Consider the following 24,812-nt stretch of genomic DNA (forward strand, 5'->3'; position numbering starts at 1 on the left):
GTTGTCCAAGACTCATGAAAGAATAAAAGTTTTTCTCCTCATGTAGGATCTAGGCTCTGATGGCTTTTGTCTGAGTTATTAATGGATGGGTTAACAGCCTAGGGAGATATTGTGGGTTCCATATTCCTCTATGGAAAGAGCCACTTGGTTGCTGTTTAGGTTCCAGCTTGTTAGAGTACAGATAAGTGGTATGCTCATCCCAGTATGAAGCTGGATGAACTGTGTATTTGTTTTCACTGGGACAGAGGAAATTTTTTTATTGTTCATTGTGAGTCTGAACTAACAACAAAGTAAATCCATAAGCTCCTGGAGGTCAAATCACAGCATTCTTTTTTATATATCTGGCAGGAAGACTTGTCAGCAGTTTTCTTTCCCATCTTTCTACTCCAACCCACTTTATATCATAGAATCATAGCATAGAAGAGCTTCTTCCAGAGCTTGTTTAGGGAAGGGCAAACTGCCAGGTGGTAAGGTGAGAAGCAGAGAATACAGCAGGCTCAGTAGTATGTTGATCAAAAGCTGGAAAGAGCCACTGGGTTTTGGATGGTTTTAAATTGTTGGCATGGCCACATAATTGAAAAAGTAAAACAATAGCATTCAACTTGGTTATAGGAAACATTTAGGTTATAGGTTTGGACACAGTTGACCCTGGTGGAAGGAGATGTTATTCCAGGATCCTCCTTTTTCTAGCATGGTACTTACACAGAGATCTCCAGGTGAAGGTCAAGGGTCCTTTATTTGCAGTATAGATGCTGATTGTCCTTTAATGTATTTTGTGTTGGTTAATTATGGTGGTGGCGTTCAGTGTGTCCCATATTTCTGTGCATGTGTTATCATTTTGTCTGGCACCAAAGTTACTCAGTGCTCATACATACTATACCTTATTTTGTACCCTATGGGTTTCTGTACCCTGGCTTTCTAGGTTGATAACTGCTACCCTTAACACTTTCTGAGCTAACTGTTAGTCTGGAGGAATTGGTGCCCTTGCTGGTAATGAAGTAAGAAATGGTGGGAATCAAATTTAAAGAGCCACTTAAACAAAAGAAGAAAATAGATAGTGAAAGTATGTATGTGACATGCTCCCTGCCCTGGGTCGTGTGCCAAAGGATCTTTGCATCAGAATATACAACACAAGAGTTGAGTGTGGTAGTCAAACTGAGGGTCATGTCTATTCTTTCTGTGACACTGAACAAAGTTTAGATGGTTAGATATAAGACACTTGCATAAGAGAAGGGTGAAGGGGAAAATCTACTTCTTGCTGAAAATCTGTGACAAAATACTATTGCAAATATTTTTGACAAGGTGTTGGGAGTAATTTTTAGTTTTCTGGGAGTGTTCTGACCAAAGAGGAATGTCTGGTTACTTCATTTGAAATACAGAGCTCAGTATAATTGTAGATCTTCAATAATACTGATACAAAAAAAGTACACATTTATAGCTGGATATCCCACTTTCTACAGGTAATGCTTCCCCTTGTACCCTGAACTGTTTGAAACATTTGATGCTTATATAGTTTACCATGAAACACTAAAAACAAGATGTTTTCAATACCCAGCTTCAGGCAAAATGCATCTCCTTATGAGCATAGATCTCTCCAATAGTCCCCAATTTCTTTTATATGGTTTCCTCTAATGAAAGCCAGTTGTCAATCCTATTCTCAAACACAGCTTGAGGCAGTTTGTACTTATATGAGGTTTTATTAATTCTTCATTTCAGTGCAAAAGATCCTTCCTGGCTTATTACAATAGCCACTGTACTATTGAATATAAGAATATTTTTAAGATTTCAAAAATTCATGAGAAGTGGCTCAGGCATGTTCTCCTGTGTGGCATTGTATGTTGAATTATCTTAATTTTGTTGCCATAAACTGCTGTTGTGAAAAGGCTTTCTATTTATTTCAGCTGGCAAGTAACAATACTGTTACAGATCTTCCTATTTTTATGCATAAGGCAACATATTTTATCTTAGTTATAAAAACCAGACAGCTGAAGCATCTGCTTTCAATACACTTAAAAGGAATTGCATTGATGTTTTTGTTGCAGAAGGAGCAAAGAATATGTATTTTTCATATCTGAAATAAATGAACTGATGTTAAGAGGCTGTGATTTTAAAAAGGCCTACATAGAAGTGAAATCACGTTTGCTGTATTTATTTCTACAGTAAACTGGTATTGGCTCTGACACATGTCTAAATGTATGATGCACAATGTGCAGAGGTTCATTTGGAATCATGATTTTTACTGACTTTTCCTGAGGATTATAAAGCATCCTCATGTTCCCACATGAGGGTTATCTGTATGGAGCAGGCAACCTCTTAATTCACGGCTTGAAGCCCTTTGATCTGCTACAGATAGCAGCCTCTGTCATTTATATTGAACTTCCCACTTATTTTGGAAAGCTGGACTGATTTTCTCCTGTCTCATGCATTCCCGCTAGATGTTTTAAGATTCAGAATTTTAGCTGCTTTCATGACTACTGATTGCTGCCACGGTTTTCTGAAACATCAGTGCCAGCATGAAACACTTGAGGAAGTGTGGAGACATCTTTCTGGAGGACTGGAAGGAAATCTTACTTTTGAAATGAACGATAAAAAGACACTCAGTATGCTGTTATGTGTCAGTTTTCCTCGATTTTCTAAGGTCCATTCCTGTCCACCTTCCCCTCACTTGTAGATAAATGCCAAAGTAAGACAAGTCAATGTGAAATTCTTCAGATAAATTAAGTTTTGCATCTCACGTTTTGTACATGTTCTTTTTTTTTTGCCTTTTTGTCACATCTGACAGATTCTTCGATGTAACTATGCAGCAACTTGCGTTTTCAGAAACAAAATTCAATATATAATTTAAATGTATTATCATACATATTTATCTGGCTTTTATTCATAGGGCTGCTTGGGAAGCTGTGTATCTATTTGCAATTGTAGTCACATGTGTACAAACATAGATACTAACACTCGGCTCAGACTGCTGTCCAAAACCATGAACCGTTACTATATTAAGGCCTCTGTAATATTTATTACATAGCCTGTATTATTATTCATTACATAGCCTGTATTAGTATAACAACTTGTATTTACTATTCAGTGATGGTTATGATAATTACTTGTATTGTTTTATCTTTGATTTTCCGTAATTACACAGCAAATAACTGTTTCGAACATCATTCAACATTAAAAAAGTATTTGTTATTTGTAATGTTCAAGATACCTAACCTGCAACAATTCTTTGTAAGATCTGTAAATCCATGTTTGATTATTCCCTAAGAGACAAAACCTTTTTTTTTTTCCTTCTTAGAATTATGTATAGTGGGTTTGGGGGTGCTTTGTATTGTTACATGTTTTTTTTTATTTGTATTTATGCTTAGTAGCATAAGCATTGATGTCCCCTGTCTGGGGATGGATAAGGAGGTGACCAAGAGCTTGTGAGTCAGGATTAAAGGCAGGGCAGGGACAGGTGAAGTTATAGTGGGCATCTGCTACAGGGTGCCTGTCTAGGAAGACCGAGTGGATGAGGCCTTCTGTTAGACCAGTAGGAGCAGCCTCATGTTCACAAGTCCTGATCCTCATGGGGGTCTTCAACCATACTGATATCTGTTGGAGGGGCAACACAGCAGGGCATAAGCAATCCAGGAGGTTTTTGGAACACGTTGATGATAACCTCCTCCTCCAAGTGGTTAGAGGAGCCAACAAGGAGACATGCTGTGCTGGACCTAGTTCTCACCAACAAGGAGGGGCTGGTGGGGAATGTGAAGCTCATGGGCAGCCTTGGCTGCACTGACCATGAAATGGTGGAGTTCAAGATCCTTAGGACAGAAAAGAGGGTGCACAGCAGGATCGCTACCCTGGGCTTCAGGAGAGGAGCCTTTGGCCTCTTCAGGGGTCATGGGATGAAGTGCTGGAATGAAGAAGGGCCCAAGAAAACTGGTTAGTATTCAAGGATCGCCTCCTCCAAGCTCACGAGTAATACATCCCAACGAAGAGGAAGTTGGAAAGAAGGGCTGGGAGACTGCACGGATCAATAAGGAGCCTCTGGACAAACTGAAAGCCAAAAAGGAAGCCTACAGAGGGTGGAAGAAAGGACTGGTAGCCTGGGAGGAATACAGAGAAATTGTCTGAGTAGTCAGGATTCAGATTAGAAAGCTAAAACCTGGATAGAATTAAATCTGTCCAGGGGCATCAAGGGCAAGAAGAAGAACTTCTGTAGGCATGTCAGTGATAAAAGGAAGACTAGGGAAAACGCAGACCCTTTCCAGAAGGAAGTGGGAGACCTGGTTAGCCAGGACATGGAGAAGGCTCAGGTATTCAATGACTTTTGCCTCATTCTTCACTGCCAAGTGCTCCAGCCACACCACCCAAGTCACAGAAGGCAAAGGCAGGGACTGGGAAAGTGAAGAACTGTCTGCTGTAAGACAAGACCAGGTTTGAGACCATCTAAGGAACCTGAAGGTGCACAAGTCTGAGGGACCTAATGAGATGCATTTGTGGGTCCTGAGGGAACTGGCAGATGAATCAGTTAAGCCACTGTTCATCATATTTGAGAAGTCATGGCAGTACAGTGAGGTTCCCACTGACTGGAAGAGGGGAAATGTATCCTCCATTTTTTAAAAAGTGAAAAAAGGAAGACTTGGGGAGCTGCAGGCCAGTCAGTCTCACCTCTGTGCCTGGTAAGATCATGGAGCAGGTCCTCCTGAAAACTACACTAAAGCACATGGAAAATAAGGATGTTCTTCACTAAGGGCAAGGTGCGTCTGACGTAATTGGTGGCCTTCATAACAGGGTTACAGCATTGGTGGATGAGGGAAGAGCAAGTGATGGCACCTACCTGGACTTGTGCAAAGCATTTGATACTGTTCTGCAAGACATCTTTTACTCTAAATTGGAGAGACATGGATTTGATGGGTAGACCACTCAGTAGCTAAGGAATTAGCTGGATGGTCACACTCAAAAGAGTTGCCATCAGTGGCTTGATGTCCAAGGAGAAATGGAGAGAGAACACCACGAATGATGAGTATAATGTTCCTCAGGGGGTTGGTACTGGGACCGGAGCTGCTTAACACCTTTGTTGGGGACATGGACACTAGGATTGAGTGCATCCTCAGCAAGTTTGCTGACAGTACCAAGCTGTGTGGTGCAGTTGGCATGCTGGAGGGAGGGAGTGCCTTCCAGAGGGAACTTGACAGGCTTGAGGGGTGGGTCAATGCAAACTTCATGAAGTTCAACAGGGTCAAGTGCAAGGTCCTACGCATGGGTTGGGGCAATCTCAAGAACAAATACAGCCTGGGAAGAGAATGGTCTGAGAGCAGCCCTGAGGAGGACTTGGGGGTGTTGGTGGATGAGATCAGCGTGGCGCTGCAACACACACTTAAAGCCCAGAGGGCCAATCATATCCTGGGCTGCGTCAAAAAGAAGTGTGGGCAGGCAGTCGAGGTGATTCTCCCCCTCTACTCCCTGTTGTGAGATCCCACTCGAAGTACTGCATTCAGCTCTGGGGCTTCCAGCATAAGAGTAACATGGACCTGTTGGAGTGAGTCCAGAGGAGGCCATGAAGATGATCAGAGGGCTGGAGCACCTCTGCTATGAAGACAGGTTGAGAGAGTTGGGGTTGTTCAGCCTGGAGAGGAGAAGGCTCTGGGAGACCTTACAGCAGCCTGCCAGCACCTAAAGGGGCCTACAGGGAAGCGGGAGAGGGACTTTTTACAGGGGCATGTAGTGGTAGGACAAGGGAATGGATGTAAGCTGAAAGAGGGTAGATTTAGATTAGAAATAAGGAAGAAACTCTTTACTGTGAGGGCGCTGAGACACTGGAACAGGTTTCCCAGAGCAGCTGTGGATGCCCCATCCCTGGGAGTGTTGAAGGCCAGGCTGGACGGGGCTTTGAGCAACCTGGTCTAGTGGAAGGTGTCCCTGCCCACAGCACATGGGTTGCAACTAGGTGATTTTTAAGTTCCTTCCCAACCCATTCTGTGACTCTCTCATTCTATGATCTTAATATAAGGAGCTTGAACAGAACTACAAAGACCTGTTTTTTTCCCAGTATACAGTCTTTAAAAAAAACCACTGAAACCTTTAATGGGGACTCACAGTATGTTTGGGAAGTATATGGATATGCTAAGCAATTGCAGGGCAAAATCTGCATTGACTGTACTTTTATTCCATTGCATTTTTTCAGCAGATACAAGATACAGTATAATCATCTAGTTTATTAACTGGTAGATTCAATACACAAGTTAAAGCACTCTAATTTTACCTTTGATTTTTAATATTGCTGTTTCCAAAGGTGTTCTTTTAAACATTTTTCTTTAAATGCTTTTTGACCCTAGAGAATTCCTTTTCCTGCATAAAATTTTATATAGCTCATTTATTCTTATACTAGGAAATATGTTTTTTCCTGATACCTTAATTTAGTCCTTTTTTTATTATTTTTCTTGTCACTCAATTACTGTATTACACTGTGTTATTGACCTCATTCTCTAGTTTTGGAGGCTTTTCATGTATTACATTGAGAAACTCTTTTTTTCCCTTTCCTATAAAAGAGAAGAGCAAATAACTTTTTTCCATCAACTTAGATGTTAGTATTTGAGTGTGTTTGTACGGGAGTATAAACTATAATAATATGTTGTTAATTACATCAGTGTAATTTTCTTCAATGACCACTGCAGAACTGTTTGAGAATCCTTAAGAACAGCTGATTAAGAACCTTTATATGCCTTTGACCATAAATAGAGTGCTTTTAAAGATCAGCGGCCACTTCTGTCTTCCTTGATCTTGCTGGTTTGGGAGGTCTGCAAAGGATTATTTGAATGACTGAGATTTTGCTGGTTTACACAAATCACTGAGGTCGTAGCTGAATCGTTTTATGTGAGGCATAAACAAAATTTAGAACCATGTTATATATAAACTCAGGGAGTATATGGTTTTGATTTGTTCTTTTTGTATTCTATTTTGTTATACTAAGAGGAAAAACAGATTTTAAACGTTTTTGGATGTTTGCAAAGTGTCTTTCCCCCACCCCCCCACCCCCACCCCTGTTGCTTCAACTTTGAGAATTTCTGGGGAAAAGCTTTAATTACGTGAATATATTGCAGTAACAGGTACGGTGAACTTTACCTGTCATCTTAATGTTTCCTTTAAGTGGTTGTAGGTGTAAACTTTTCTTTTATGGCTTTTTCTAATAGACCTACCAGGTTAAGGAAGTGTTCCAAACTATGTAGGAAGTCAAATACTCCTACTGTACAAACATAATCTGAAAATTCTCCTCCTCCATGTTTGACAGACATCACTGTTCTCACCCTTAATAACTCTTGAACTTGACTTGAGCTGTTAACTTCTTGTCTTGTATCTTAAGCACAATTGGTCTGGATAAGTACGAATGAAAACGATGAGTGTAAGTAGACATGTGTTTAAGTGGACACTAGAGGGAGACTTAATGGTTAAGAAGGTGCAAAGAGAATAACTAGTTTCCCATCCTAACTCCTCAGAGTAGGAGTTGCCAACCCATCCTAGCCATTGCCTAACAATAACCAAAACTAACTATGGCCACCTCTGTTCAGTGGTTTAGTTGCTTTCCACATTGTCAGGGAATATGCTACAGCACACAATTATTACCGAAGACAACAGAAGGAAGTGGACACAGACACCGAATTCCATATCAAAAGCTATTCCTCTGTGGCAGCCCAAGTCTGTGTGGGCTCCTTCACCATTGCTTCTTTGTTTTTATGTGAAAGTAACAGAACAATGAAGCTTCTGGATGTTTGCAAAATGGTATCATAGGCATGTATTTAATTTGGGGACCTGTGCTGCTGGAACTGTATAGCTAGTTAAAATAGAAATGAAGCCCAAGGCCTTTGGCTCATCAGTGAGGTTTTGATACTTTTAACTGAAATAGGAGTGTAAATGTTAATGTCTTAGAATAAGAGGACATGCCATTATTTGCAGTCACTAATCAGTTGTGAAAATTTAGATTATATGATAGTGTAGGTTCATCTTAATTTCTGGGATTAAAATAATTTTAACTGCTCTTGGTTTTACATTTGTGCTGCAATCCGAACAAAAGAAAGCCATTTGACAGAGATCTTTTTAGAGGAAAAAGGTGCTATGTCAGTAGATATTACTATTGTTAATAAATATGTACAAAATTATATGTGTCAAGGCATCCTGAAGTCCCTGTGCCACAGCTCATAATCTTATTTTTGAAGTAAGGAGCCCAGATGGTGGCAGTGAAGGCAAAGTTATCCAGTTTTGTCCAAGCATTTCATACAAAGATGAGCCATACTGAAAAGTAGAGACATTTTAGAAATCACCAGGTTACCACTGGTAAAAAGAAACTGGCTGCAGTGGAAAGGGAAATTTTTTTTCTGTCTCCAGCTGCCTACGAGAGAGACACACAAGAAATCAAGATCTGAGATTACTGTAATCACTGTGGTATTTTGTGCAGGGACAGACCTTGGTTTCATAATTTCTCATACTGAAGGAAACTGAAAATGGTTCAGAATAATGTATCGGGAGTCGATGGTGGTTATGATAGCTGATGCCAGCTGATGGGCAAGAATTATGGCTGTTTCTTTATTCCTACAGTAGCAAAGTTATTAAAGGACAGAAAAGTCTCCAAATCCTGATCCAGTTGAATAGATACCTGGATTTCAGTTAGATATCTTTCTTACTTGAATACGCTTAGCGCAGTTTCAGTTTCTTACATCAAGGTGCTAAAGACTGTGGATTATTATTCTAACAGCATATTACAGTAATAAAGGTTAATGGTTTATTTTAGGATGCCTTCTATGCTGCATCCATTTCACTGAATTCTTCTAAATTATCCATTAATAACTGTTGTTTATATCCCAAATAAGATTAATAAAAATTCATTTTAGAAGAGGGACTGCCTTTTTTTAAACATGAACTGTTGACTAATTGATATTAGCTGATTATCTGGATTTGAAATTAAGGAAGTTGATGGACAGAAGATTTACATTGTCTCCAACAATTATAAAATCCTATAGAATGTCTGAGTCAGAATGACTGAAAGGTATATACTTTTGAGATTATTTCTGATGAATGCTCCAAAAATTATTTCTTGTCAAATTGTAAATTAGTTGCAGGTCTTTGTGATGTAGTCAGAGTGTGACTACAACCATATCCATCCCTGACATGAAGAAGTTTGTACTCACACTTGCAGGACTTTTTCTTAAGAAAAAATTAGCATTGTTTTATGGACTGTTTTATAGTCACATTATTTATGTCTAATTTACGTATGCAAGGTGGCAGTGTTTTGTTTGGGAGTGATAGTAAGGGGTGGAATTAGATCATGTGAAACCGCTTCCTCTTTCCAGTATATATGCACACAATATGCTACTGTAATATCGTTAGCATTGTTTTCATATTCATATACCAGAAAAACGGAAAAACCCTACATAAATGGAAGTATAGAAAAATATGCAGATACTGTTTATCTGTTATGTTTCATCTATTCATCATCTATTAATTCACAGTACACACAAAAATCTTTATCGGAAAAACTTGGCATTAAAGATCACAAAGACAGCAGACTGTCATAATCATTATCATTTCTATCTAAATTGATGCCTGCTGATTATTTACTTCCTTAAACGTGTAGTACTGTATTCAGATATACAATTCAGCATTCTTGATGTTGCAGTGATAATAACTGACTCTTCAATGTTAGCGGGAATATCTAAATCTTTAGCAAAACAACTCTCATCTAGCAGTTGTTAAAGTGTAATATAAATACCTGATTCAAAGATCTTTCACTTTTTGTACTTTGCTGAGACAGTGTTAACATGACCATGTCCCTCTGCTTGTAACTGTGTGATACAATGGGAGGGAATCGTTGTTAGCCAAGGTTCATCAATTACAGATTTTTAAGTGAAAATACAATACATAAGCAGGAATCAAGGGAAGTCTATTAGGAAGATTCTTAGTCAGCCAGTCACATTCTGCACTATTGCACGTTGACAGTTTTGAAAGTTTGAGAAAATCTTACTTCGTAATATTCAAATATGTAAGCAACATATTTGTAAGAAACAAGTATTTAAAAAAAAAAATTATGAGCTTCAAAAAAAAAATAATTTAGTGGTGACTTAGGATTAAAGGAAGTGTTACAAATGCTTTATCTGTTTTCATACCTATGATGGTCACCATCTTGTTTGACCACATGTTAGATTGGAAGCCTGCTGAACTGGAAAACATGATTGGTGACAGCCTGACTTATAGATATGTTAGTCTGTTTCTATATCTGTAATAGAATAATGTAATCTCAGGAGAGGATACGATGTTGGTTTTCCTGTGACATGTAACCCACATTCTTCATGATCTGCCACTTCAGCTGGTTGCTCCACTTAGCACAGAAACATTTTTTCACACTGGTCTAGGTTAAGTCTCTGCTGTCAGAAACCCCATCACAGAGTAGGTAAATTTTATTCAGAAGATCAGAGGGAATGGAGTCAGCTTGAAGATGCTTAGACTTTATTTCATCATGGTGATGAACGAAATCACATCTCTAAGTGCCTAGAATATAGTGATTAATTCTGCCAGAGCCACACAACTAAGTCAAACAGGAGAGAGTGGTCACATCAAGATCAATGGAGAGAAAGATCTCAGGACATATGAGCTCTGCTTATTGAAACTCCCCTTGGTTTTGCTGCGAGAGAAATAAACAGAGCTACTGTCATAATTTTCTCAACAAAACCAGTAGAGATACTGAAAGAAGTTCAGCCACATGTGAAGAATTCATGCTGATGCCAGAGGGAAATAAGAAGCGAACTCTAGATAAAGCCCAAAGTTGCTGAAATAATAAAAAAAGGCATTAACATTCCACTTATTAATGGAGTAACCTTACTGAAAACTTCATAAATGTAATTGTGTGACAGCTGGCTAGACCGTGAATATGAAGAGTCTGGCTCTGATTTTTGTGGCACAATTTTCAGAAGAGACTGGTGTCTTTGAGCGCTTAAATAATGTTAATTTGTTCCATTCATGGCCCCAAGCTACGGACTTAGTCTGCCATATCACTACCTACATGTTTCCTGGTATGTCTGAGACCAACATTAACTAAAACACATCTCTGCAAGCACATTGTGATGCTATTTAGTAGAGGAAATATTTCAAGATCTTGTCATCACTTTGAAGTAACCAGTAGTGGAGTTAAACCTGTCGTCAAGACAGTTTGAAGGCCTAATACTGTTTCTGGCCACATCAGAGAGAATCTGTACCTGGACTTCGAAACTACTTGCCATGGCAAAGAATTTTACATTTATGATTTATGGAGAAATGTAATTTTTCTGCCATGGGGAGGGTCATTATCTCTAAACCAGACTCATCAGGTGTACTTGATGCTGAAAGTAACAAGTGTCAGCCAAAAAATGAAGTGGGAGCAACAGGTAGAAACTCATTTTTCAATCTAATGTGAGCACAGTGCCAGTGTTTTGTGAACTGCCCTAGTTGCCAATTCACCTCCTAATGGAATTCCAATCTTGCACTTAGAAAACAAGTTTTCAGGCCTCCTGTAAGTTCTGGGACCTAAAGACAAATAGAAACTCAAGTGTACCTGTGTCTATTTTAGATCCAGGCAGGTTAGTAAGAAATATCAAGAAAGCTTTTATCTAGGTGACAATTTGAATTTATAATGTTACTGCACTATGTCTAGCAGTGAATAACAGACTCCCTTATGGGTTCTGCCAATAATCCAGGAATTATTTGAGGCTTCCATGTGAACCTTGAAAACTGTTAATTTAATCAGAACTAAGAGAGTGAGAGCATAATCTTTTCCTATTATCTCTGTCAGTGTAACCTGTGAATATCTTAGTATACACTGGAAACTTCTGAAACAAGGTGTCCTCTGACACTATTTATTCTTAAAGTACAGAATGTGCTGATGTTATTTTAGAGATTTCTTCTTACAGGTTTTCTAATGAGGTGCAGCAAATGTGGTGGCAGCCTTAGAAATTCTGAACACAATAGATGTCAGAACAACTTTAGGGAGCAATATCTGCTTTGAATTAATTTCTTAATAACCTGAAACATTGTGTTGAGTGGTGGGCATGTTTCCTCCGGCTGACCATCAGTATGCTTCTGCTGTCTAGGTTGCTCAGCTGTCTGGAAATAAAAGTGCAACTTGTTCTTATGTCTTAGTACTATTCCTTCAGTGATTTCTCAGAGTTGCACGTACGGAAAATATGTAACACTTTCCTGCTCCCCTGCTGTTTCTATCAAGCACACGCACTAGTTACTTTGCTTTTCCCCCATCTTCCCTGTTGAGTGAAAAAATGTGCCTGTGTTACCTTGATACGGAAATTACTTCTTACATAGAGAGATTGGCAATTCCAACTCTGTTTGACCTGGTTTAAGTGGCTGCCAAGTTTTAGACCTACGACTAATGTAGTAACACTGTCCTTTCCTTGTAAAGCTTCAACCATCAGCAACATTTATGATTTAGATGCAATATATGTAGAATTAAAAGGTATGTCTTTAAAGTTGTCAGTGAAATAAATGTGGCTTGCTCTAACCCTAATTTAAATGTATTACTACAGGAAAGTGGGGAAAGACAGATCTGCAGTTAAGTGATTTCATAGATTTTTTTATATTTTATGAATAATGGTTTATTAAAAATTCTATGGAATGATAGTTACATATAATGATTTATGAATACATCACAAAATTCTTGCCTGTGTTCTCCAGAGAGGCAAAAATACAACCTGTGGAAATTTCCTTGGCTTTTTGAATATGTAGACTTTGACTACATAATTTCTGATGGTTTAGACAGTTGCACCCTTGTGGGTCCAGTTGGATCAATTTAAGCAATCATTTGAAGCTGTTCCTGATTGTCTTGCAGCAGAACATAATAATCACTGTCATAGCTGAGATGCCATTAAGGAATTAGATGACTATTTCTGTTCTGTTTCAGTGCAAAGTTAGCTGAAGCCTTGCTGGAAAGACATCTAAACTTAGAGAAGATTCAGGATATTTACATTAGTGAACAGAGAAACAGCTAGAATATTATATTAATTGTTGGGTGCAATAGTTTGTTAAATGCTTCTGGTAGATTAGGAAGAAGAAATTACCAAACTCATAGAACTTCGTCAAAATCATGCTATTTGTTCTTAAGGTTTTTTTTCTTTTGTTTTGGGTGGCAATTTATTACATGTTAACAAATAAGATAGCTTTTAGCCAGTGAGACAATGTTCTGCAGATGGAAGTGCTAGCAGAAACGCTCAGTGATGTTTCTTTTACAAAACTATAAGCAATGCTATGATACACCAAATATATATAATTACCAGCATGCTCAATCCCCTCACAAAATCAGAACCATCTTAACAAGACTCAGGGGACCCTAAGACAGGGGGGACCGAAAAATGTTTCTTCACTTACATCTTACTGTGTAAAGCATCTGTCATCACATTATATAAGGTAAATTTATAATCTTCTTGTGCTTTTGGACTTCTTAATTATGCAAAGATGTTCAAGGTGCCAAAAATTGTTTCTGTTGCTGCATAACTGTCTGGGAAACTGCATTTTCTGTGAGATTCTAAGGGGTCACAGGGATCAGCATTCAGGCTCAATTAATAAAGCTAATTTTTACAGATTATGTACATTGCATGTAAAAATATAAATCCTTGATTTAGGTAGAATATATCTTCTAGGGTTTACTTTTAGTTTACAGATTTTAACAATGGGTTAACCTACCTGTTGAAAATTGTCAGTTTTTACCTACTACAGCAATACAGACTAATTATCTGATTGATTTTTTGATGGTACTTTAAATCAGGAACAGAAAGGAATATCTCCTTCTTTTCATTTGCTAGTTATGGATTTTCCAGCTACTGAAAACTGACATGTTTTCTTCCTACAGTTTAAAAGGGTGCAGTATATCCTACTACTCTGCCTAACCACATCATTTTCCAGTAGGATAATATGAAAAGTTGCTCTGTTGAGTGTTGAAGAACATTTAAGAATTCAATAATACTAGGTAAAGTTCGTACATTATTTGGTGGTATTAAAAACCGTATTTACAGAACATAATTGGTGATCTGCTAAGATTTTGACACATATTAACAAATACTGTTCTTTCATTTCTGGTAAATATTTTTGCTAGTATCCTTGCTGTCTTGAGTTAAAAGGAGGCAATTTTACTTAATACAAAGCACAGACAGTACCATCAGGCTTTGTTGTTGTTGTTGCTTTCTCCAAGCAGTGTACCAGCAATAGAAATGCTAGCCAGACAGCCTTATGGAAAGGAATTCATAATAATTTTGTGAAGAGGTTCTGAAATATGTCTTTAGGCATTTTTTTTTTTTTGTAAGAGTCATTGCTATCTCAGTGCATTATCTCTAGGTTAAAGTGAAATTTCTAAGAACTTTGGCATTCTTATCAAGATTTATATAGTACTCCACAGCAAATCAAGACTTTTAATAATGTAGTAGTTATGGAGGTTTTCTCCTTGGCTGAAATTTGTATACTTAAAAATTTATTGTAACACGCTATCAGAAATATACCAGATTTCACATACAAGTTTTGCTGTGATGCTGACCTTTGAGAGAGACCTGAGTGTACTGGCCTTGCCTAGAACTGTAGAAATCAGTTATTGCTCATTCTTTAATCTCTCTTCTTAATAGCATTTGTCCAAAACCGAGCTTCATTTTTTTCTGTCATCAGTTTTACTAACATCAGCAGCATTAAATTAATGTAACATATCTACCAACTTGTTCTAATTCTTAAAATATAAAGAGAATTGGACCCCAAATCAATTCCAAAGATACATGAATTATGATGAGTACTGGGTTTTATTTTTTTCCTCTTTAATTATCTTGGCTTTTCTTCTGCTCTATCATCATTTTATATAAGCAGAAATTCTCTCCAATCTTAAATGTCCTTCAGCAGTAGAGGAGAAAGATCAGATCTGATGATAGGACTGTTTTGCAGAAAGCTTCCTTATGTCCTGTAAAAGACTTTACTTTCTTAACTGTCTAATGAAAGATATTTCCTCTCCCTGTAAACTTTGTTCATCTCATATAAATTTAGATCATGATATCTCTTAGAAATAGTACTGCTCCCAAGAATAGAATTCAGAGTATCTATCAAAATTTTATACGGATTTTATGTTTTCACAGAACCCAGCCTTTACCCATATTTAATCACTTCTGCTTACAGCACAATAAAAGATAAATTTATAGAACGTGTTTGCGTTTCAGAAAGGAGAAACTGAGGCAGAGGTTTTGCTCTTTTTTTAAAGTTAGCAGGAGAGACCCTTGGTTAAGTCCATTCTCAGTCCACATCACCCATTGACCATGATCTGCACTGCCATTTCAAGAAACAATAGTCTTTAAAGGTATACATAAAAGAATAGCTGGTTAGAGGTTAGGGTTTTATCTGGATTAGAAAAAAGTGATGCAAAGGACTGAAAGAGTAAATCTCAATAGATTACTTTAGCTGCCTGTGTGCAAAGCTCAGTGAAGTGTATCTCAGCTTCTCTGGTATGAAAATCAAGCAGTGAATGTGGTGAAATCTTCTTTCATATGTGTGCAGTCCTTGTTGAGATAAAGAAGTATAGAGCTGTATAAACACTTTATTTATAAATACTTTATTTTCAAAATACCAGGTGATTTTTTTAATTTTTATGAAAATATTGTAAAGTTTATCCAAGTGTTCTAAAAGGACAGTATAAAGAACATTTTGAGGAAGTCAGAGCACAGCAGTACAGTTACCATTTCTTATTTTTACTGTTAAACTTTTTTTAAGGCAAGAAGGCTATTGTGCATACAGTAAAAATAAATGGATTATGGACACTCTTACTCTACATACTATACCTTAATGGGATGGCACAAGACTACTTTAAAAAAAAAAAATCTATCAAAACCAAGGCCACTGTAACTCCAGGAAAAATCTTGAGGCCTGAAGCATGTAAATATAATGTCTAAAAGGCCAGGAAGAAGTAAAGCTAGTCCTGCTCAAAGTGCAGTCTTCCCATGCAAGAAATGGTGCAACTGCGCTGTCATATGCGCTTGTGTGATTTGTGCTGGAAGAGAGAGTTACAGCAAACACTTCAGGCTTTCCTTCTCCTGAGTGTCTCTTCGTTGCACTCTGAAGCAGCAGCATGCGTCATGTTCTGTCTCTGAACTTCTTTCCATGTACAGCGTCAATTACTAATAATTTCAACTATTCAGCCAGAACACACATTCAGCAGCTGAATGTCATCACACCCTCTCTGTATACTGCAGTACACTTTATGTAAATAAAACCAAGGTGGTGGGACATCAAGTATCTTGTTTGAATTCACAAGGATTTATTTACATACATAGAAGTAGAATCTAGTTTGCCAACTCCTGATCCTGTCTACAGCTGCTGTGTAGTCATTATTTTCTAAATCTGTACATTTTTGTATTTGCAATTAGATAACATTATGATAGTTACCTTTACACTTGCCTTAGGAAAAGCCATCATGACATTAGCCGTGAAGAAGCAACATGTATGTAAGCAATGCCTTTTCTACACCAGCACCCTAATACAGCAAAGTAATCCAGCTGTATCATAACTGTAAAGCAAGTATATTACCAGTTTTCCAGTGGAAAGGCCCAACTGAAACAGTTCAAGAAGGAAGACTTTATTTGTTTGCATAATACAAAACAATGCTTGCTAAGAAACGTGCATTGGCTTGCTGGTATTAACAGTTCCTTGTCTTTGCTTATGATAGGTGACAAGTTGCCACAGTGGATTTAAGAAACTGTATTTGAAGTGCTGTATTAAATGGGTTTTTTCATCTCAAATCTGAATTCCAAAATATTTCAAAGTTCTTAAAAACTAAGAGATACCATTTAATTGTCTTTCAGACTTCAGCATGATTAGCTGTGGAAAATCAGATCCGTGAGGGGTTTAGAATAAAATTATTTTTCATAGTTGTTTATTTCTGTCAAATCCATTATGGTATCTAGTTCCTCCAAGCCAGAAAGGAATCAAAGGCCACCTGAAATACTACTACATGTAGATGTCAGATAGTGGAATTAAACAATTTGCTAAATCTCTCCTTTCTTGGCTCTAATTGCTTGCTGGATTTACATGCAGTCAGGGCAACAGGAATTATAAAGGCATTTAATTTTAGATAAGACTACTAATAAATATTTGAAAATAGATATTTATTGCTGAAAGACAGGGCATTATGGCTTAAGCACAGTGCTGATTAATTTATCTGTGTAGTTCTCTGACTGGAGCTTGCTTGTGTCTGACTGGCTCAGAGCACAGGAAGACACGGTGGGACTGGTCTGCCCTTACTTCTGTAGTTTGTGAGCTCCAGTGTGAAAAAAAGCTTATCTATTTTCCTGTGCTATAAGTGGCAAAACTCTTTGGTAAACCTAATTTTAAATTACATTGATTTTCTAAAAAATGCCTCCCTGCTAATCAAAAATTAGTGACTGCCATAAGATAGTTGCTGTTAACTTGCGTAACTAGAGACACTTTGCATATCGGCTCCTGATGAAAAGTGCTTTTCAAATTCAGTTTGTGTTTTTGATTGAAAGTCTTACCCTGTGTTGCTGCTTCTGTGATTAATACTGTTTCTTATATATGCAGTTCTTGCTGTTCAAATTAAAAACAATTTTAAAATACGTATTTTGAATGTGATTGGAATACTAAAATGGCAGTAAAAATTGTATAGCGGTGTCATGGTTAACCCTGGCCGGCAACGAAGCACCATGCAGCCACTTGCTCACTCCCCCTCACCCAGAGCATGACATCATATGGTGTGGAATATCCCTTTGGGGGGTTCAGGTCACCTGTCCTGGCTTCGTCCCCTCCCAGTTTCCCATGCCCCCCTGGCCATCTCACTGGCAGGGCCCCAGAAACCGAATAGTCCTGGATTTAATATAAACATCACCCAGCAACAACTAAAAACATCAGTGTCCTACCAACATTGCTCTCACATCAGAGCCAAAGCACAGCACTGCACCAGCTACTAAGAAGAAAACTTAACTATCCCAGCTGAAACCAGGACAAGCAGGATAATGGAAAGACAAGTAAAAATCATACTACTTCTTCTTCTTCTAAAGTATTAGGAAAAAATATATTGAGATATGTTGTTCATAATGTAAATAAAGAGAGACCAATAAAAGAGAATCCTGAACCAAGGATAAGTATTCATCAGCCTATGAAGTTCATCATCTATTGTTACAAGGTTTTACAAGGAGTTACAGATCTCTCAGTAAAATGTTAGACCTTTCACTATTTTAGCCTTCAGATTATTCCCTCTGAGTGCAGAAGGCTTCAGATCACATCAGTTTCTTAAGACTCTGTATGTGCTTCTGTGGTAAGAAGTTCAGTTTAGTTATTGAAGAGACTTGGGTATTATATTACATTGTTGCCTTCCATAGGAATTTTTGAGTTATCAAAACCAATGACTCTATTATTTTGTAGACAGCTACTGTTTTCTGCCTGATTTTAACTTTTGAAATTCTAATTTTTGAGGAGTTCCTTATATCTCTTTGTGAAAGGTTTCTGGTTTTTCATGATATATATTTTAGTCTTTTTGTTCTTTCCAGGCTTTTTTTTTTGGTTTCCAGTAGTGGTCTTGGTTATGTTTTGAAGGATAGTAAGGTGTTCACTTTACTGCTCAGAGACAAATATGCCAATGAAATGCAAAGAAGCCATGTAAACACTCTGATGTTAATTTTGAATCTTGCCAAGGTAGTCTGTTAATGTTTTGGATTTTTTCACCTCTGTGGTCAGTGAAGCTCACTCCCTTAAATTGTGATCTCTTAACCAGTATATAGCAACTCCAGTTAGCTTCACTTGGGGCTGCAGAGCATTTCAGGCTGTAACGAGGTCTCCCGGGACCATTTACTCCACAAATACCGTAGTCATATTTTCTCATTAGTTCCTTTCAGTTGTTACAAACATGATTTTCCAATGTTTTTAGAATTAGACCGAAAACATAAAAGCCGTGTATATGTATAGAAAACACAATGAATTTCTGTTACTCAAAGATCTTTTGTATCTTTTCTCACAGGTAGAAGCTTGCACAGTTTAAATCATTAACCTTAAGCTTTCATTTAAGTCAAAGAACGTAGGTATCAGTTGGGTAAAGAGAAGAAAATTATGGGGCTTTAAATTACTTATTTTCTGATTTTTAAGCTCTTCCATTTTGCATTACATCATGGAAGGTCAGAAACCTTGACTTTTCGAATTCATTGCACAGATTTATCTGTCAGAGCCATCCAGATGATAGTCCTAAATTTGAAGTTACCTATGCCTCAGTCATGCAGTTATGTTACTTTTGAAGAAGAGACTTGTTTGCAGAGAAGCTTTATACCAGTAAATCTTTGTACACTTAAGTAATTTTTCTGGTCCTGTATTCAGACCAGGTGGGAAGAGCAATAAATGCACGTACATATTAGTAGACAGATTTCCATAGTTTCTGTAACCCAGATTGAGAGTTTTAAATGCTGGCATTTTAGCAACATTATAATTGTATCGTTTTGTTCTTGAGATTTGTTTAGCTTTTCAAGTAGGAGGACATTTTTAGAAATTATAACAGTGAGAGACAGTCTTAACTTTGTTAGTCTCTGAACATAGTGAACTTTGGGATGTTGAAATGATGTGTTCAATATCAGTGCTGAGCAAGCTCTAGTTGTCTTACATCTCTGGTCTTGTAAGTATTTGTATTGACAGTAAGTAGTATGGTTCTAGTTATATTCTTAGTTTCTGAAATATTGTTTGATTGGCTTGTTTGTGTGGAATCAATTTCTTATCTTTGCCTTTTGCTTATGATTGCACTGTAAATTTTACAGTGTGTGATATTAATTTCTCTACTGTTAGAATCAAATGCGATAAAACTGAATTGCATATCAGTCTGTCAGAGAAAAGCATTCATAAAATATTGAGTAGATCTAGAGAAAGCTTGGCATAAGAATTTGCTGAATAATATTTTCAAGTTTAATTAATAAGCAGTTTCTTCCTAAAATAAGTATTTTATGTTCTCTGTTTTGATATTTTCATGTATTACATGGTTCTAAATACTGATTTATAAAGTAAGAAGTGAAGAGATTTTAGCTTTGGGCAGCTCTGATCCAGAGTTGTGTATTATCAAAGCTCTAATTATAGTTTTATTTCTTTATCCTTTGGCCAGTGAACCTTTGTCTCATTTTTGGTAATAAATTACTTTGAGTGTGAAAATTACTTTTCTTCCTGGAAGAATGTTTTTATTTTAATACATTAGGAGGAAAAATATAAAAGAAATATCTGTGTCCCTGTAACTTTCTCTGCTTCCCCGAAATGTTGCATGCCTCTTTGTTATTAAAATTAGTAGGATGAGCTGATAAAAGCCTGTTCAGTAACCGTGGGTTAAGAGATTTAGAAAGATCTCCCTGCCTTGGCACTCTCTTGTTACCATGCCCAAGAGGCATCACATTAGCTACCTGGCACATAGGGGTTGGTCCCCAAGTTTTACAGGGCTCAACTATCTTTTTGCCCACTTCTGTCATTTGCTACTCTTTAAATAATAACTTAGATTCTCTTTATTTACCAGTATAATGCTGATGTGTTTTTAAGGTTAACTTCTTTGTTGTCTATATTCAACAACATTGTAAATACAAAGACTTCCAGAGAGAGATATGGCAATAATCTGATGTAATTTTGATGGATTATTACAAAAGAATTAACATGACTTGATCCTTGCTTTTTAGAAAAGGTTAATTTAATTTTGTTCTTTTAACCTTTTTCTTTGCTGTCATATTTAACAGAGATTAAAAGGTAGAAGTAATAAATACACAAGTACTCTTATTTTTCCTGATGTTGTGAAGAATCAGTTGTTACTAACAATTATGCATTGTGTGACCCTCTACCGTACAGAGGATAATGAGGCCCTATATAGTGTTTCTTCTATGTCTGCAAGTTGATTTACATGGAAATGATCTGTAGAAAGAACAACAGAAATTAAAACTGAAGTTAGGTTGAGTTATGCAAGTTATAGAAGGCAGAGAAAAAAAACCCTATAAATTCAATATTTCAACTATATTTAGATTTTTTCTTCTCTAAGCTAGATATGTCATTACCTCATTCTTTTAGATGTTACATGATTGTAATATTTTCAAAAAACAAAAAGAAATGAGGCAGTCAGAGCTATATTTTTTGCCTCTTTTTTTGTTGTTTTGTTTAATAGAAATAGCTAAAGACTGTGAACGTTTTCTTTTTCCATTAGGACAACATGAACAGTATTTCATTTAGACTCCAAGATGTCATTAAGAACAGGATTGAAGTCACTCAAGCCACTTGAAAAAGCTTTAACCCTTAGATCTGGCACTATATGGAAGGATTAAAGGATATAAAGGCCACGCTGGCAAGTAGTTTTGTCCTTTGTTCCTGGAATCAAGTGACTGACTGCATCTAAAATTTCTTCTCAAACACTGCATTTCTAGCACTCCTTTATTAGCTAAGAGAGGTCTGTAAATATATGCCAGCATCCTATGGGAGTGGGGACAGAAATTACAACTTCCTTTCTGCACAGTTGAAGTGATTTTGTTTGAAGCCAGAGAATGTCCAACATCCTGAGATTTAAGCATACAAGAATGCTGAAGGATGCACATGCAGATATGTCTATGCCCCAATAATAAAAAATTGACCCTGATTGATTGGAAATTTGCATAACTGAAGTGGTAGGGAAAATTGGGTAGTCTTTAATGTCATCTTGACTGTCTTCTGATATTGTTAGACACTGAGTGCTATATTTGATTTCTCATCAATTAATTGTCTCTCACTAGGCAAAAATTACCAGAATATTTTGAAAACTTGTAGAGTCATTAGATAAAATTTTCAAAATATTTTTCTAGGTTCGGAATTTTTATCCAAAGTAAGAAGTGTCTCATAATTTCAGTACTCTGTTAAATTATATATGTGATAAAAATTAATAAAAGCTTCTTTTAACTGCTGTGTCCATTCACTTTTCATTTCTAGCTTATTTGCTGAAATATCTAATGAACATACTGTCTAATAAAATACAGGTTAATAATTTTCTTTTTATTCATATTACTAATATCAATAAAAATCTCATTATTAGGACATATTTTACTAAATAAGTTTTTTTAAAAATCTTTCTCATGGCCTAGGTGATGTCAATAAGCCAATTAACAAAGGCAAGTATCCTTGTTCAAAATCATGTATTACAGGAACAGAAGTTTTTTTGACATACGTAGAATGTGTTTAATGCTCTAAATCTTACCTGATTTTTAGGAAAATAACCTAATGAAAATGTATAATTTTGGGGTTAATTTACATTAAAAAGCATAGTCCTGTTGTAACTTCTAAAAGAGAAATAACTGTCATGCTTGCTGATTTTCTTAGCAGAGAAGTTGCGGGTTTAAACAAATATAGAATCTAGAGGTTAACCCTGTTTTTCTTCCCTGTCAGGGGTTACCATGTTAAATATTCTTTCCTTTCTTTGTATATTCATACAGTAAGGCAACCTCTTCCCAGTAATAAGTGTTGCAAAAGTTTTCTAAATATTATGCTCTCACAATTTTCAAGGGTTGAAAATTTATAATGGTGATAAAGGAATTATGATTAAGGTATTCTGTCAGAGGCATGCTGTTTTAGCAGTAGTAGTGAATTTTTGTTCTAGATTTTAGAAGAAGGAAGCAGGGAGTGGACAAATAGATAGGAAGGGCTATCATTCAGTTATGTTATTGTAAGCTGTAAGATTTAGGTGGTTGCTTTTAAAATCTAAAATTGGCAGCATGAACAGTTAGATTGGGAGATAATCTATTGGTGGTGGTAAGTGGAAGAAAAAGGTCCCTGAGGATGTTGGTATATTTTCCAAAAGCTATGACAAATTCAGCAGTACCTTTTTTGTTGTTGTTGGTTTTAAATTGGCAAGTAATTTAATTTTGTGTACACCAGAAGGGTTGATTTAAGAGGCAGAGTAGATGATCGGGTAATTGATCAGAAAATTAAAGAGGAATATATTGGATCAGAAGAAATTCTTAAGATTTATCCTATAAAATATACGTGTTAAATTGTTTTTATGTGTACAATAGTCATGTTGGCTGATCTAATGAACAGCAGTGCCTTTTACATTAATTGGAATAAAAATATATTTTATGAACTATATTTTTGAAGTGATACACTACAGACAATGCAGTTGCAAACATAACATTAATATAGACTTGATCACAAGTATGTAGTAACCCTGTTTTATTTCATTAATCATTTATTTAATTAATTAATTCATATTAATGTTCTTGCTTACAAGAAGTCAAACAAGATTAACAGAAAAAATCTTAACGTGTTTCATTGCAAATTCATCACAGCTGGGACAAGGCAAACAACTAAGCTCTTCTGATCTGTACAAGCTTCTCTGGCAACATATTGGAACATCAGTGGCATGTAGCATTTCATGATCTGATGCATGCTGACTCCTGCAATAATCGCTGAAGGAATACAAACATGGATTTGAAATTAATTTTCTTATCTTTTGTCCTCATTACAGTGCATTTACAGTTCTTCCCTAGAAGAAGGAACTCAAAGCTTAAATCTTTCAACAGAAGCTTTCCAAAGTTACAGACTAATAAAGAAATGGAAATTCACATTTGTGTTATTCTCCCAAGGACTTGTCTGTATATGTTTCAAGCAACTCACATATTCAAATATTTATCAAAATATTGATATAAAAGCATTCAAGATACAATAATATTTTTTGCCAGTGCATACATGTAGCCATATATATTTTCATTGAACTGTATGGAACAATTTACAAAATGAAAAAATTGAGATACAATACATTAGACTTATGGACTGTGCTTTTGCTATTTGAAAATGATCTTGTGTCTTTTAACAGTGATTTTACTGTGTGTGTCTTCCAGATGTGTGGAGGTGATTGCCAAAGAAGGCCAGAACCTGAGGGAGCTGTATTTAGTGTCCTGTAAGATCACTGACTATGGTATGTAATACAACTACATCTTTTGGTTTTGTGAAGATAGAGCTGTACTAGCTTTGCACAGGGTCTCTTATAAAAAGTGTCTGAAATTTATAGATAAAAATTTTCAAACCCTTTATCAATAAAAATAGGAAATATACAAAAAGTGACATGCCTAAAAATATCTGTGGTTAGATGTATGAAAGTCAGTGTGCATATGTGCTGCAAAGTGTTCCTTATAGAAGTGACGGTTACTGGGCAGACTGGGTGGAGTGGCCTTTGGATTGTCCTGGAAACCAGGAGAGCATTTGAGAGAAAATCAAAATATATATGTGCATTTCTGGATGGTGTAAAAGCAAAACTAAGCAGCTATGAGTGTGGATTGATTACCTATTGTAGGCTGTAAAATTTGAATAAACTTCATGATCCCTTTAAAATGCTGTTATGATAAAATAGGAGCAGCTTATGCATTAGGCTTTCTGGCTGATAGGCCACATAGAGAGGCAAAATTTGTGTCTGGAATAGGAAAGCTTCTGAGCACTTGAGTATGTTTGCGGAGGCTGCTTTATCTTTTTTTGATTTTTTCAAATGAGACACTGACCTCAAGTAAGACACTTATTTCTGCAGTAAAGTCAAATGCTCAAATTTCTCCCACTTAACATGCCTACATTTCAGTAGGCTTTACAAACTGTATCTTTGAGATGTGCGTCACAGGTTTTCAGATTTTTTAGTTTCTCATCCACTCTTTTTTTTATTTTAACTTTTTACTCCATAGCTTTTATAAAGAATTACTATGTCAAAGTGATAAATTACCTTTGCAGTGGTCACAAACTCATTCTTTTATTTTCCCATTCATATTTTGCACTTCACTGGGGTTTGCAGGGGTGCGTTCAAGGGTACATTGGTCTGCAGA

The 24,812-nt window shown here is 36.6% G+C and overlaps 1 protein-coding gene across 4 annotated transcripts in view; it reads left to right on the forward strand.

The window, feature by feature from the left end:
* The window catches only part of FBXL17 (F-box and leucine rich repeat protein 17), a 281,652-nt gene that overhangs the window by 162,144 nt on the left and 94,696 nt on the right, over positions 1-24,812 (forward strand). For 3 of the 4 annotated variants that reach the window (XR_008819355.1, XM_056323975.1, XM_056323974.1), the window contains one exon: positions 23,847-23,923. Coding sequence is in view for 3 of the 4 variants with exons in the window: in XM_056323975.1 (XP_056179950.1) it covers positions 23,847-23,923 (77 nt within the window). In the remaining variant the exon portion in view is untranslated. Of the gene's footprint in view, positions 1-21,190; positions 21,298-23,846; positions 23,924-24,812 lie in introns of those variants that run through there. The other variant, XM_056323976.1, reaches the window with a different exon arrangement.

Source organism: Falco biarmicus, chromosome Z (assembly GCF_023638135.1).
Source record: "Falco biarmicus isolate bFalBia1 chromosome Z, bFalBia1.pri, whole genome shotgun sequence".
In the NCBI taxonomy this organism is placed as follows: domain Eukaryota; kingdom Metazoa; phylum Chordata; class Aves; order Falconiformes; family Falconidae; genus Falco; species Falco biarmicus.